Source organism: Microtus ochrogaster, chromosome 5 (assembly GCF_000317375.1).
Source record: "Microtus ochrogaster isolate Prairie Vole_2 chromosome 5, MicOch1.0, whole genome shotgun sequence".
Lineage (NCBI taxonomy): Eukaryota > Metazoa > Chordata > Mammalia > Rodentia > Cricetidae > Microtus > Microtus ochrogaster.
Window position 1 is genome coordinate 90,099,858 of NC_022012.1, and position 12,791 is coordinate 90,112,648.

At 42.9% G+C, this 12,791-nt stretch overlaps 1 protein-coding gene across 1 annotated transcript in view; it reads right to left on the reverse strand.

Moving 5' to 3' along the window:
• The window catches only part of Cmc1 (C-X9-C motif containing 1), an 81,888-nt gene that overhangs the window by 9,064 nt on the left and 60,033 nt on the right, over positions 1-12,791 (reverse strand). Inside the window, exon 3 of the mRNA XM_005348068.3 lies at positions 3,496-3,586. Within this exon, the coding sequence (XP_005348125.1) occupies positions 3,496-3,586 (91 nt within the window). The remainder of the gene's footprint in view (positions 1-3,495; positions 3,587-12,791) is intronic.

Below are 12,791 nucleotides of genomic sequence, written 5' to 3' on the forward strand. Positions count from 1 at the left end.
TTCAAATTTGAACACTTAGAGTTTAAGACATTCACCTATTCATAATATACTTCTCTACCATGATCAAGTAGAAGTCCCCACTGTACTTTTACTAAACCCCAAGTCTTGTAACTAAGATGCGCCGGATTTTGGTCTTGTGTTGTTTTGTTTTCATCAGAAGTGTTTCCTCTCCACTTTCCTGTCACTGTCGCTACCTACGTACCACTCAGGGTGGTTTTGTAGCAGTCAAAATGACTCCTGAGGGAAATATCCATTTTGTAATTTCTGTAACAAATGGATTTCATGACTGGCTTTCCACATAGAGTTTTTAAAATTCTTCTTGGACAACACTCCCATCTCACACACACACACACACACTCCCAGAATTTTACTATGTAGCCTAGATAAGCCTTGAACTAGCAGTGATTACAAGCGTGCATCATAATATTCTACTCTCTGGAATTTTCACTGTACTTTGGGGGGAAATGAGATATTCCAGACTGAGAAGGTGTGAAGGATTTTTCTGACCAAACAAGATGGAATGGTATCCGACATGGTTCCTCCTCTAGAGCTGAGAGCAGTGACACTCGGTGGAGCCCAGGCATCATGTGTCCAAAGGTCATCCCCAACTCCTCCCATATCCCCAATACATCTGGAATGGGCATGGACACCATGGGAGATGAGACAGCTGTTACAGTCCTGTGTGACATGAACAAGAACGGTTTCCTGGCCAAAGTAAAGCATTCATGATGGAAGCAGACCTTGAGTTTTTGTTCTCATGAACACTCTGGGCTGGTTGCAAGGCTCTTCAGGCGTCCTGCCTTCACCTGTGAAAACTGCCCAGGGCAAAGTGGGCCTTGACACACACTGCTGCACATCGCCTGAGGACATCTAGTAAGGGTGGCTGTGGTGCGTGGGGGCGTCACCTGCAGACTGCGCGAAGGTGACCGCTACTGCAGGGTGGTCTGCACTCCACTCCTCCAACACCTTTCCTCCTGCTGAAGGGCCCTGGTGCCTTTTATAAGGTCACACAGGAAGCACACACTGTCACTGGCAGTCACCAGGGCGAGGGAAATTTGAGGCTCATGGAAGAAATTCCAGCTGGCTCATAACCAGGGTTCAATGCTCAGGCACTAAATGCTGAGCAGATGGTCTCCAATACACAGAGCAGTGGTGTGCTTGTCACCAGAACTGCAGACGTTTGTAGCTTTCTCTAACACTGCTTACCAGCTTCCTGTACACAGACAGGAAGAACCAGTTTCTTTCAATGACCAGCAGATTAATTGAGCCTCCGCAGAGGAGTCTATGAGTCCAGGAACCTCCCAGGTTGGGAATCCTGGCTGACTGCCTAGACCTCTTCCCCATTGGAGAACACAAACCTGCAAACTGTTTTGGTAGAGCTGTTTACCCACTGGAAGCCTTTGTTATCTGGTAGGCTGACCTTCAGTTACCTCAGGAGGACTTGCTGTCACTCTCAAGGACTAAGCACAGCAGTGAAGCCTGCTGAGCTAGGACAGAAGGTGGGGTTGTGTTGTGAGGAGGAGGAAGCCAAAGGTTTCCTTGTCTTGGGCTTCTTAAGGGCTCCAGCTGGAGTGTAAAACACAGATAGTTCTAGCACAAAGAACTTTGGTGGGAAAAGAATTCGGGACATCAGGATTCAAGAATCACCGGTCTCTCCCCCATCCCCAGGGTCCCTGTGGACCAGGGTGGCTTGGAGGCAGAGAACAAGACACTTTGCTGTGTGTGATGCAGCAAGGCAAAGGTATGCGCCCCTTCCAAAACTAAAGGGCTTAGGATAAGAGAGCTGCTTACTTTCCACCAGCCTCCTGTGGTCTGTACACCCCTGGGCAGGCCTCTCCACTCTCATCTTGCAGGAAAAAGGCAGTCATCTGAGACTGACTGATCTGTTTAGCAGGTGCTCCTATTTTCTGGAGGCCTTAGTACTCCAGCCAGGGCAGACCCTACTTGAGCCATAACCATACAGTCTCATGTGAGAGCCTCATTAACAACACTTCTGTCAGGTCCCAAACAGACCTGGGACAAGTCTCCTTCAGTATCTGTGGCTCCTCCCACTTCTCAGGCACCACTACCCTAAAGCTCCCCATCCCAGGAACTGGGCTTCCCTTCCCCTCCCCCAGTTTCTCTTTCTTATATAATTCAGCCATCTTGATAGTTTACTCTCCTAAGAAGTATCACATCACACTTTTATGTTTCAAGGGCTGCACTTGGAAAAACAGAAAGAACAAAAGGTTGCCAGAATTAAACATCAACTAACAACTTACTAAAATATTTTGGGATATTATTTGTCAATAATGTATATACTAAACACATATGGAGATGAAAACAAAAGGGGGCTAGAGAGATGGCTCAGTGTTTAAGAGCACTGGCTGCTCTTCCAGAGGTCCTGAGTTCAATTACCAGCAAGTACGTGGTGGCTCACAACTATCTATAGTGGAATCTGATGCCCTCTTCTGGCATAAAAATGTACATGCAGATAGAGTACTCATACATAAAATAAATATATCTTTAAACAAATAAAAAAGAAAAGCACCTGCATTAAATGGAATTTGCTGCTCTCTCTCTCTCTCTCTCTCTCTCTCTCTCTCTCTCTCTCTCTCTCTCTCTCTCTCCTCTCTCTTTCGGGCTGTTCTGTAACTCACTCTGTAAACTCACTCTGTAGACCAGGCTGTCCTTAAACTCACAGAGGTCTCCTGAGTGCTGAGAGCACAGGCGTGTGCCACACCCACCACGCTGAGATCCACTTACACTCATTTGAAGACTTAAGGAACTAAGCTCAGACTGGTAGCTCCTAGTATAATCCCAGCCCTCAAAAGGGAAAAGCAAAGGGATCAGGCCAAGCTCAAGGCCACAGGGAAATCCAGGCTGCCCAGAGCTACACATTCAGACTCTATCTCAAAACCCATAGCCAGAGAGTTTGGTAATGACCGTGACATACTCATCACTATGATATCAAAATGCTGCTTTAAAAAGAATTGATTAGGCCTGATGAAATGGCTCAGCAAGTGATACGGGCTGCAGAGTGCTATGGCCTGAGTTCCATCCCTGGGTCCCACGGTGGAAGAAGGGAAGGAACCAATTCCTGAGAGTTGTCCTCTAACATCTGCACGCGTGCTGCGACATGCACGCATCATAAACACACAATAATATACCTTTTAAATCTGATAAGCTTCAAAAATTGAAATTTACTTTTATAGTTTTCATATTATTTGTTCCAACTTTCCTACCTTTCCTAGGAGTTGAAACAAAAAGAACAAAAAGAACAAAAAGCAGGCTTTAGTAATTCTATAAACAAATCTGTTGTAGAAAGAGGATTTGCTAAGCCATGTGGAAAGTCACACTTATAACTCTGACAAATGTAAAGCCAAAGAATTCCTTCCTCCATGTTTTTCTCTCTTCGGATTACCTGTAACATGTTGATGTAAAGGCACAGAACAGATAACAGGCAATGAATTAAGTGGCATTCTCTGACCGACAAGCACTGAGGTGACTACTTACTAAGCAGTTAGACAGTCTTTCAGTGCAGAATTTTCTTTCCGGCATTTTACCACCATAAGGATTCCAGAGTCCTTGCAACATCTGGTAAAATCTGAAATTAAAAAAAAAAAAGACATTACATTAACATGACTTTAAAATTCTAACAGAGTTTCAGCTGGGTGGTGGTGGTGCACGCCTTTAATCCCAGCACTTGGGAGGCAGAGGCAGGCGGATCTCTGTGAGTTCAAGGCCAGCCTGGTCTACAGAGCTGGTTCCAGGACAGGCTCCAAAGCTACAGAGAAACCCTGTCTCAAAAAAACCCAAAACAAACAAACAAAAGTTCTAACAGAGTTTCTCCCTTAGAATCCATTATCCAGACTGTACATAGTCCATGCTCAATAACACATGGACACCAGTAAGGGCTGACTATAAGCACGGCTCACTTTATAGAAAGGTTGTGGGAGGAGCACCTGTGAGATAAAGGCAGGAAGCTGCCTGGAGACACACAGACTACAGTGACCACGGAGGATTTCTAATGGGAAGAGCATATTCCAAGGGAAATAAGCAACAAGAGTTAAGACTTCCCAGGACTGGGTGTCTGGTGTCCATCCATGTTTCCTCTCAGCACATGGCAGAGCTGAAGGCTTCCCTCTGACACCACCACAGCCTCCTCCTTCTGAAGAACCCTGCAATGTGCCTGAACAGCTAGTAACAGGGCTCTCGTTCATTACCAAGTCTTAAGACACCATAAAAATTACAGTAAGTTTCTGTTTCGTTTCCACCCAGGGATCACACTGCACTTTTGGTCTCTGGGGACACACCCTAGCCGCAGCCAGGCCACTGCCACTCGGCCTGGCACTTGCTCTGTCTCTCATCTGCTTGCACCCTACTCTCCCCACAGGCCAGTGCCCTTTGCCCTGAGTTTTTACAGCGGTCCTCTCCAATGCTCCGCTACTTGGTGGCTACTGTGCTTCTAGTAGTTCCAGGCTATGTTGTACAGTAACTATTTTGCTGTCATGTAGTCAGTCATTACCCTCATCAGGTGTTAAACATGATGTCAGTCTCACAAAGAAGCTGTAGGGGTGCAGTCTCAATGCTTTTAGTTCCTATAATACAAATTATCAAGTTTGCCTCTTCCTTTGAGCCATGATCTGCTTTCCTGTCACTAAGGAATAGAAGTTACAAATAATTAGCTTAAAGAAAGCAGATAATTTCAGGAGTCTCCATACAGCTATATACCTAAAATATGTGAAAAATATTTTGAACCACAGCAACCAAAATGGATTGAGTTAAATTAGATATGTACAAAACTTACTGGCGCAAAGTTGTCCAAAACTACAGACACACCTGAATATACCACAGCAGCACTGCTAGATTCTGAACAGAGCTGGCAGAACAGGAAAAGGGACCAAGGGATACAGTGATCAAACAAACTTAAATAATGTATAGATATGATATGGTCATATAAGATATGACATGATCAGATAAGATACAATCACAGAAAAAAGTCATGGGAAGTCCTCAAAGGGAACGTGTGCTGGGAGAAAGAAGGGTGGAATCAGACAGAAGTCATGGAGCCACTGCCAGAGTCAGACATACCAAAACTTTGCCTGTAAGCCACAGCCATGTGGTGATACACAGATTAATAGAAATGGGTTAAATTAATAAGGAAGAGTTAGCCAATAAGAAACTAGAGCTAATGGGCCAAGCAGTGATTAAATTAATTCAGTTTCTGTGTAATTATTTTGGTTCTGAGAAGCCAGGACGAACATGCAGCTCCTTGCAACAATTGGCAAGTCAATGTGGGTAACTACATCTACATAAAAACCTGAGAAAGCATAAAAATTAATTCTAGACACAAAAGAACAGAGTTAAGCATGGTTTGCTAGCGGCATTTTCTTGGATGAGCTCTGTTGCTAGAAGCGAACAGAGGTATGGCTCCTTTAGGAGAGGTTTTCCTGATTCAGCCTTAGTAGGAAAGAAGTCTTGTTGTTTTGAAATGCCAGCTTTCTGGGCCATCCTGCAGGCAGGAGGTCTGGCTACAGAGCATTTGAGTGGGTTTGTAAGCAGAGTTCTGCAGTTTGCTTGATGGCGACATGGACTGGCTGTGCACCTGAGAATGGAGCTGTGTGCATGGCTCTCAGAGGCATGAGCGGCCCCATCATGCTGGACTGGGCAGGAAACCAGGAAGTACCATATATATCATAATAATGGTGCAGCTTAAGTTTCAGACTGGGTGGGCAAGCAGGAAGTACTACATATACCATAGTAATGGCACAGCTTAAGTTTTAAGAAGTGCTTAGCATTTTAAAAGGTGCTCCTCCTGGACAGTAAAGAATTACAGATATGCAATAAAGACAAATCCAGATGAGTTATAGTGTTGGACAAATGTACATAAAAAAAGATAAGACAAAAAAGAATATAGAGAGTCATAAAATAAAGTTAATGCTTTAAAAAGGAGGGGGGTAAAGTCTTTAAAGAGACAGAGTACAGATAGTCATAGATTAAAAGGAGCAAAAAAAGCCACGTAAAGATGGAAAATTCACAGAGAGTCTGAATTATGTGTATTGTTGTGTTATCTTTGAGTTTTTTGGACTGCAGATAGACATCTGATTCTGGGGCTGCTTAGGTAAACATATATATTTCAAAGGTATCTTGAATTAAAAATTTGAGTCTAAGCCGGGCGGTGGTGGCGCACGCCTTTAATCCCAGCACTTGGGAGGCAGAGGCAGGCGGATCTTTGTGAGTTCGAGACCAGCCTGGTCTACAAGAGCTAGTTCCAGGACAGGCTCCAAAACCACAGAGAAACCCTGTCTCGAAAAACCAAAAAAAAAAAAAAAAAAAATTGAGTCTAAGGATATGTTGCTTTGGATAAGAGGTTCTTCTCTGGATTCCAGAGAGTGAGAACCTATGGATTGCTTCCAGACTGGTGTGGTTTGATGGGACAAGACACACACCCCCAGAGATTGCTGTGACTACCCCCAAAAATTACTACACCCATCAGCAGGAAACAGTATGAGGAAACTATGCCCATATTCCCAAATAGTGTCTATAAATGTTTGTTTACATTTAAAGGGGGATATGATATAGATATTAATAATTTGCATGGGTATGGATCTTGGTTTATTGATACAAATTTAAGACCAATTTTGTTATATGTACATGTATTTCTGACCTTGATTAAGGTATTGTGTTTGTTTAGCTCATTTAAAAATGTAATGTATAATTAAGAAATATAGGTTAATAGATGATAATCATCTATAATAGTCAAGTTTATTGTTATGTTAGTTAGGTTTTTTAGATATATAGGGATGTATTTCAATTAGGTATTCTTCAAATCATTCAGAGACCTTCAGAATACGGCATTTAAATGTTTTAAGAAATTAGGACTTTTCATGACAGTGAGACACATCTGCTCCTGGCAGGACCAATCTACTTCAAGAGGAAGGAGGGCATCGAAGAGGCTCCTTATGGAGTTGGTGAGCCATATGGGCAAGAAACTGCTCTTGCCTGGACTGCTTAATGAACTAGACATGCAGTACCCACAACGAAATGACTGCTGAACTTGCCTAAAGGTGAGATGATCCTTCATGAAAGAGTCAGTGAGACATTCTGCATGATACAGAAGAAAGTGACTGACAAACTACCAATATAGGCAGAACTGTCTTTGAAATTTCCTGCTTCGTGGAAAAGTCTGCTGGATACTATGGGCCTATAGGCTGAAGATGGATGCCCCAATGGTATAAAACTTTGGGTGACTATCCAGGTAGTGAGATGTCCCTGTCAATTCTAGAGTTTTGGAAGTTGCTTACAATGCACTTCCTGTTTACTTAGGTAATATCATATCCTTCTGGAGTCTCTGATGGAGTTGAAGAATTCAAGTTATAGTTTTCCTTAGTTATGATAAAAATAAAGTAGATATAAATAAAAAAATAAAGTAGATATAATTCTTGCTTGATACCTGTTTTGTTATATATAATTTTACTACGTTAAAGTGTTCCTTTTTGTTTAAACAAAAAAGGGAAAATGGTGTGGGATGTCCTTCTGTCTATGTGTTGCTGTTATTGGTTAATAAATAAAGAATTGCTTTGAGCCTATGGCAGGGAAGAACAGAACTAGGCAGGGAAAGTTAGGCTGTATGCTGGGAGGAAGAAGGGCAGAGGCAGAGAGATGCCAGGGAGCCTCCACTGGAGATAGACATGCTGAAACTTTGCTGGTAGGCCACAACCTCGTGGTGATGCAAGATTAATAGAAATGGGTTAAATTAATATGTAAGAGCTAGCCAATAAAAAGCTAAAGCTAACGGGCCAAGCAGTGATTTAATTAGTACAGTTTCTGTGTGATTATTTCAGGTCTAAGCTAGCTGGGTGGCCAGAAACCAACAAGCGGCCTCCCTTCTACAGCATGTTTAATAGCAGTGATAAAAAAGTGAGCTACTGTGCCATGCTATGACCTCATCACACCTGTGCCAAACTGGTCCGCTCAGATAATGGCTTAATGAAACATTATTTTCATCCTGAGTTTTGCCTGGAGGGAAAAAAAAATGCTAGTTGGCAAATTTCCAGACCTTTTTGGAAAACACAGTAGCTACTCTCAAGAGTTTAATTCATAAATTTAACAAACCCAACAATCTACTTGTTGTGGAATATTATTGTAACTGTGAAGGATGTATTACTTTTATTCATGCTGCATTTGTGTAATTATGAAAAGATGTGTTGCATTTGTTTCACCTTTCCTGCCTAATGCACCTGATTGGTCTAATAAAGAGCTGAACAGACAATAGCATGGCAGAGAAAGGATAGGTGGTTTTGGCAGGCAGAGAAAATAAATAGGAGGAGAAATCTAAGCTCAAAAAAGAACAGGAGGAACAAGAGGAAGAGAGAACAAGGGAGACACCAGCCAGCAGACATAAAGAAACAGTAAAAATGAGATATACAGAAGAAAGGTCATAAATCCCGAGGTAAAAGGGAGATACAGAGAAACAGGCAAAGTTATAAGAGCTAGCAAGAGAAGACCTAAGGTAGGCCCAGCATTCAAAACTAGTAAGTCTGTGTCATGAGCTTGTTGGTGGCCCAGAAGAAAAGGCCTGGTACACTGTCCTGGCTTAGTTCGGCACAGAACACTTGAGGACCACATTGTTTTAATATCCATTTCCCCAAAGGAATGGAAATGTCTTAAGGTGGAAACTGATGGAAACAGCATTTTTAGGGCCTACTTAGTAAGAGGTACCGGCAGTCATTTCTCTTTATCCAAAGCTCTTCTGAAATCACAGTAACTGGCCTGAAACCTCAAGACGTTTTTGTAAAGGGTTCTACCATGTGTTTAGCAACACATTTAAAGAGGATCTTTCTTTCCTCCTGCACTGGCATATACTCATATAAGAATACTGTTGCCAAGTGACTCTAAAATGATATTCTAACGTCTTAAGTGTCTACCTTCCCATTACGTTAAATGTTAAAGAGCTTGCATACTCAACCCTATCAGTCTTTGAAAATTAATGAGAACTATAAAAACTATACAAAGAATTATAGGACCCAAAAAGCCCTAAAAATTAGGAACTATTAAAGTAAAATTATGAGCTACAAAAATAAATTTTCATTTAATTAAATAAATGTTAATGTAATGCAAACAGAAATGAATGAGAGATTAAAAAGACTAAGTTATAATGAAGCATAATGAAATATGTGTTCAAGATTTTCTTCAGCAAAATACCAAAGATGTGAAACTCTTTTAATCTCGGTATTCAGAAAGCAGAGGCAGGCAGACCTCTGTAAGTCAAAAATAGCCAGGTCTATAAAGTGAGTTCCAAGATAGCCAGGACTACAGAGAGACCCTGTCTGAAAACAAAACAAAACAAAAAAAAAAGAACCTTGGAAATTGGAAATCGATATTTTGTACAACCTTCATTTTATTTCTAAGAAACTGTCTAGATCATATAACAAACTACTGATAAAAGTCCTTATGTATAATAAAGAGTGCATCAAAAAATGTCTAGGAACAGATTCTGTCTTCCCATAACCCTTCCCTAGGCAAAAGCCATCCCATCTCCTCCCTGACCCCTCTGCTGCTACCCTCAACCCCAGGTGACTCCCAACACTGAGGAACTGTATCCCTCCCTGCATTCCATCCCTGGTGACCCTTCCCCAAGCCCACACCAGCCCAGCTATCCCTGGCCTGGCTACTGGGCCCTCCGCCCCCAGCCCAGGAAAACTTTCGTCAAGTAGGCCCAGTACACACAAGCAGGGACTGTGGGAGACTTGACTGCCAGGGGACCTATACCCCCTCCCTGGATCCTAGCCCCGTTTCCTTCCCCAGGCCAACACCTTCCCAGCTCGTCCCTGGCCCCGCGGCTGGGCCCTACCTGCTAACCCCAGTAGACTTCACCACGGAGGCAAAAACACACCAGTCACAACTGGTGACTGACCCTCCTGTCCTGTAGCCTGGCCCCTCCCACCTCTCAGCACCAGCACCACTGCTGAGTGCTGGCCCTAACTCCAGAGGACTCCCACTGCTCTGGTACAGTCCTCACCAGTTGACAAGTGGTGCCTACCAGCTGAACTGCTGCCACCCCTGCATACTACTTCCCCAAGACCCAAAAGACAGCCCAACCCCTGCCACCTCATCATCCTCCCCAAGTCCAGCTCATAAGCCCGCATACATTCCACACCATTCAAAAGAACATCCCCAGCAGCTCTACCACAGGCCAGGATGATCTTAGGTACCCCAGGAAATGACTCAGGCTTTACTGGAGGCCAGGCTGGATCTAGAGACCCAAGAAGACTTGGGCTTTACCAGAGGCCAGATGGGATCAAAATGACTCAGGCTTTACTGGAGGCCAGGCCGGATCTAGAGACCCAAGAAGACTTGGGCTTTACCAGAGGCCAGATGGGATCAGGGACTCAAGGCCCCCCAAAACCTAGTAGAAACACCCTACTGGATCTGAAGACTCAACAGTTCCCAGAATTCTTGGCCATTTAGGCCAGGAGACCAGAGAGGAAACAGAAACCAAGGAAAAAACACCCATCCAACAAAGACAAACACAGGATTGAACACCTAGACCTATAATCAACCCAAACCCAGATGCCTAAATGCCAGTGTAAGAACAGCCAATAACAGAAAGGGTTACCACCAAAACCTAACTATCCTACAACAGCAAAACCTCAACATTCCAACACAGCTAGAGCACAAGAAAATGAGCTGAAAAATAACTTTATGAAGATGACAGGGATCCTTAAGGAGGACATGAAAAAAATCTTCTAAAAAATTGAAGGAAAAACAACCAAAAAATTGGAGGAAATTATCAAATCTCTTAAATAATGTCAAGAAAACCAAGAAAAAACAGTGGACAGAAAAAAATAAAATTGTTCAAGACCTGAAAATGGAAACAGAAGCTATAGAGAAAATACAGAACTGAGAGAACTCTGGAAATGGAAATCTGGATGGATGATCAGGAACCAACGATGCCAGTATCAGCAACAAAATACAAGAAATGGAAGAGAGAATCCCAGGCACTGAACACATGATAGAGAAAATAGATTCATTGGTAAAAGAAAATGTTAAAGCTAAAAAATTCCTAACACAAAACACCCAAGAGGTCTAGGACTCCATGAAAAGACCAACCTAGGAATAACAGGGATAGAAGAAGAATTCCACCTCAACAGGCCAGAAATATATTCAACACAATCATAGAAGAAAATTTCCCCAACCTTAAAACAGGCATACCTATCTATATAGGTTTTTTTAAAAAATACAATAGACAAGACCAGAAAAAAAAAAAACCCTTGCCACATAATAATCAAAACAAAGAATATTAATAAAAAAAACAAACAACATGCCGGGCGGTGGTGGCGCACGCCTTTAATCCCAGCACTCGGGAGGCAGAGGCAGGCGGATCTCTGTGAGTTCGAGACCAGCCTGGTCTACAGAGCTAGTTCCAGGACAGGCTCCAAAACCACAGAGAAACCCTGTCTCGAAAAACAAAACAAAACAAAAAAAAACAAAAACAAACAAAAAAAAACAACAAAGAATACTAAAAACTGAAAAGGAAAAAAGGCCAAGTAACATATGGATCCCAGCCCAGACTAATATGCTCAATCATCATAAATGGAGAAAACAAGATATTTCATGACAAAGTCAAATTTAATAAATATCTATCCACAAATCCAGTCTTACAGAAGGTACTAAAAAGAAAACTCCAACTCAAGGAAGTTAGTTATACCCATGAACAGAGGCAATAGATAATCTCACTCTAGCAAACCCAAAGAAAGGAAACACACACTGCACCCTCCCCACCACCACAACCACAACAACAGGAATTAACAATCACTAGTCATTAAATTTCCTCAGTATCAATGAAACCAACTTGGCAATAAAAAGACACAGGAGACCCACAGCTGAACATTCAAGCTGAGCTTGAGAACCCTGTGCATATCACAAAATAATCCACAGAAACAACTAACCTGGCTCATAGGAACTCAGAGTCTGAACCAACATCCAGGGATCCTGCATGGAAACAACCTAGGCCCTCTACATATATGTGACAGTTGTGTAGCTTGATCTACCTGTGGGACTCCTGACAATGGCAGCAGGGGCTGTCCCTAATGCTTTGTCTGACTCTTGGGAACCTACTCCTTCCTTATACTGGATTGCCTTGCCCAGTCTAAATTTGGCAGGCGGGGGCAGGGCGCAGGGGGGCTTAGTCCTATTTCAACCTGATATGCCATGTTTTGTTCATACCCATGGGAGGCCTGCCCCTTTCTGAACAGAAATGGAGGAGAGGATTGAGGATGGGGGCAGGCAGATGGGAGGTGGGAGGAGAGAAAGGATGGAAAACTGTGGTTGGGATGTAAAATAAATAAATAATATTTTTAAAAATGTCTAGGCAGGACCAGAAGTCTAAGATAGTGGACAAAACAGTAATTTATAGTGTATTTCATTATCTATAGGTATAGTTTTCAGTTACTGTGATAGGAACAAACTTTGAGGGAGTGTCTAATAACCCATACACTGAGGGATCTAAAACTATGAGATACTTGCTGATAGCGGTGGCGCACGCCTTTAATCCCAGTACTTAGGAGGCAGAGCCAGGCAGAGCTCTGAGTTTGAGGCCAGCCTGGCCTACATAGTAAATTCTAGGATGGACATGATGTGGGAATGATTTCTTATTAATAAAGAAACTGCCTAGGCCCATTTCATAGGCCAACCCTTAGGTAGGCGGAGAAAACAGAACAGGATGCCGGGAGAAAGAAGCTGAGTCAGAGAGTCGCCATGGTTCCCGCACTCCAGGCAGATGCAGGTTAAGATCATTCCTGGTAAGC